The sequence below is a fragment of the Rhinolophus ferrumequinum genome, chromosome 24 (genome assembly GCF_004115265.2).
Source record: "Rhinolophus ferrumequinum isolate MPI-CBG mRhiFer1 chromosome 24, mRhiFer1_v1.p, whole genome shotgun sequence".
Lineage (NCBI taxonomy): Eukaryota > Metazoa > Chordata > Mammalia > Chiroptera > Rhinolophidae > Rhinolophus > Rhinolophus ferrumequinum.
The window spans coordinates 43307230-43310125 of NC_046307.1; the positions used below are offsets into that span (position 1 = coordinate 43307230).

The window sequence follows — 2896 nt, forward strand, 5'->3', positions numbered from 1 at the left end:
CAACTGCCCCAGAGCTTGAGGACAGCCTGCCAGCTCCCCCAGGTCAGCCTGACCTCCTACCTGGCTCAGCTAAGAGGAGCTGAGGGGCCAGGCCAGGAGGGCATGGGGTGTGGGAAAAGCCCTCCCCATCCCTTCTGCCCCACCCCCAGGAATGCTCTGACTACAGCGAGCGCCCAGCCTAATCCCAACTCAGTGCCTGTGGGGCAGCTGAGCCAGCCTGAGTGGGCAGTGAGCAGAGGCTGGGGCGGGTGGGGGCTGGGTGGGGGACACCGACCTGAGGCTCCAGGGGTCAGACTGTGCTCCCAGGAGGCCTCCCCTCCCTCGCCTCAGCTGACCAAATGGCAGGGTTTGGGTCCCTGGGAGCCTGTTGGAGACGCTGGGCTGGGACCTGGGCTACCCTTCCTGCAAGAATGGGGGAGAAACTGTTTTTGAGGTGTCTTAGGGCTCCTAAGAAATGAAGTTTGAGAGCCAGATTGGGCCCTGAGGAAAAGGGGGTGCTGAGCCTGTTACCCTGTTTCTTCCCCTAGTGTTTGAATGGAGCGCCTGCTGGGGTGCGGGAGGCCAGGACAAAGGGAGAAGTAGAGGCAGGGAAGGGCAGCGTGCCTGGCCGGCCGTCTTGGGGTGGGCCTCCAACACCCTGCCCAGCCCCCTGCCTATATCCCCAGGCTGCTTGGCCTGCCTGCAGAGGCTGGAGAGATGGCACTGCAGGTGGGTAAGGCCTGGCTTCCGGGAGAAGGGAGCAGGGCCAGGTGGAGCTCCCCGTCACCTGGGCTCCGTCCCGGTCGAGCTGCCCTCTCATGGGAACCACGGCCCTGGAACTCTGTCTCCATTGTTTGCGGGCAGTTTGAAGCCTTCTGTGCAGAGGACCTGGCCCCGGGCTGGAACCTGCTGGGCCGGGGACACTCTGACTGGAGAGGACAGTAAGGGACATCACCCTCCCCAGGGCACCACTTTTTGGCTTTGGGTGCATGAGTACCCAGCTGTCTGCTGCTCTCACCACACGGTGATGTCCCCCAGGTTTGAGATCAATTTCCTGTCCGAGGAGGGGATGTCGTTTTTCACATCAAGCTCAATTCTCTACTGCCACCAGGTGGGCACCTCACGACCGCGGGGCCAGGAGGGGGTGTCCTGCATCTTCCCGCTGGTGCTGGGGGAGCACTTTCAGGTGATGGGGAACAAGGGAGGCCGGCGTGGGGGTAGGAAAGGCCGGGCAGGGGGTTTCTGGGGGAGAGACCTGATGGGAGGAAGCTGGGGGGTGACCCGGAGTGAGGCAGGACGGTGGGGGAGGCCTGGAGGGGGCGAGGCCCACACGGTCAGGGAGGCCAGGCTGGGGGTCCTGTGGGAGCATGAGGGCCACCTGGCCGCTTCGGGGGATGGATGCTGTGAAGCAGCTGGGGTTCCTGCTTCCCTGGGCCCTGTAGCGGACGGTTACAGGGGAACAGGCCGAAGCAGAAGTCTCGGTGAGGGTGGGTGCAATGGGATGTACCCCCCTCCAGCCCTCAGCTGCCAGCTCCCCCCCAGAGAGGACGGGGACACTCAGCTGGGGCTCAGAGCTCCCATTTGGGGTGGGCCTGCATGATGGGCGTTCCACGTGGTGAGGGGACCCTCAGGCCCCCCCGGCTGTGCTTATGGGACTCAGAAGGCATGTGAGCTAGAGCAGGACCAGAGTGGGTCCCAGGCAGGCGTTAGGTCCCTGGCCTCCGCCCCCAGATGGAGGTCCGGGCGGACGCCCAGCACTTCCACGTCCACGCCCAGGAGTACAAGGTGCTACAGTTTGCACATGGCCGCCATAGGCCGCTGGCGGCCGTCACCCACGTGCAGGTGCTGACCGACCACCGCCTGGCCCAGGTGGAGCTGGCAGGAGGGGCCTGAGCTAGGGGTAGCGCTCCTCCCCCACACGCCTGCCTCAGGCCTCTGCTCCTTGCCCCGGGAGGGGGCTGTGGGCTTGGTGCCCCTCAGTGAGCCTGTCCACACCCCACCGTCTGTGCCAGGCTGAGCTGGGGCTGAGCTGAGTGTGTCCTGGGTACTTGCAGGGACGGGGGCTACTGAGCTGTGCCTCAAGTCCCAGGAGTGAGCCTCAGCCATCAGCCACCAGGTGTCCAGTGGAGCCCACCCTGGGGAAGTTGGGGACAGGGGTCTGTGGTTTGGGGCCCCCATTGCTGCTCCACTTTCAGTAAAGTCTGAGCAGGCTGCAGGAGCTTGGTTGCTTGCGGTGAGAGAGGCTGGGGTGGGGCGAAGTGACGCACCCCTCAGACGTCCCCACCAGGGCTAGGGGCCCGGGGCCCTGAGACGATGCCCTGGGATGGTCTGACCCCTTCCCTTCCCCCTCAGGACATGAAGGCCTGGGGTGGGGGTGGTGTCTGATGACATCTGACAGGACAGGGCTCCTAGCCATGGGGGGAGGTCCCATGGCTCCAGGGGGTCCTGGCCCAGGACCACTGAGCTCACACCCCTCCGGCCTCAGGGCATCCTGCCCACAGTCTGCTGGGAGGTCCCTCAGCTTCCTCCTCGCCCTGCTTCCCGGGGTGGAGGGAGGGGGTCCTTCCTGTTTCTCCTCTTCCACCTGGAAATGAGACGTGCTCCACTCCCTGTCCCCTCTGGAGTGTGGTGGGGGAAGGGAAGGCCATGTCTGGGCAGAGCTAGCACAGCTGGGAGTCTCCCAGGCTTGGTTTCAGACCCCAGCTTGTCAGTCTGTCTATCCATCGATCTATTTTCTCTCTCTCTACTACCTACCATCCATCCATCCATCTGTCTACCTATCATCTATCTATGTGTCATCTGTGATACACATCTATCTTCTACCTATCACCTATTATAATCTATCTTGATTGAACTGGCGAGGTCACAGCTTAGGACAAGGCCTAACAGGTATTTAACCTTTACAAGTGAGTCATTA

The 2896-nt window shown here is 63.1% G+C and overlaps 1 protein-coding gene across 1 annotated transcript; it reads left to right on the plus strand.

The window, feature by feature from the left end:
- The first annotated feature begins 696 nt into the window (after nucleotides 1-696).
- GRIFIN (galectin-related inter-fiber protein) lies at nucleotides 697-1872 on the plus strand. The gene is made up of 4 exons (XM_033096050.1): nucleotides 697-708; nucleotides 844-920; nucleotides 1018-1165; nucleotides 1711-1872. The coding sequence occupies exons 1-4, from the start codon at nucleotides 697-699 to the stop codon at nucleotides 1870-1872; spliced, it is 399 nt and encodes a 132-aa protein (XP_032951941.1).
- Nucleotides 1873-2896: the final 1024 nt, after the last annotated feature.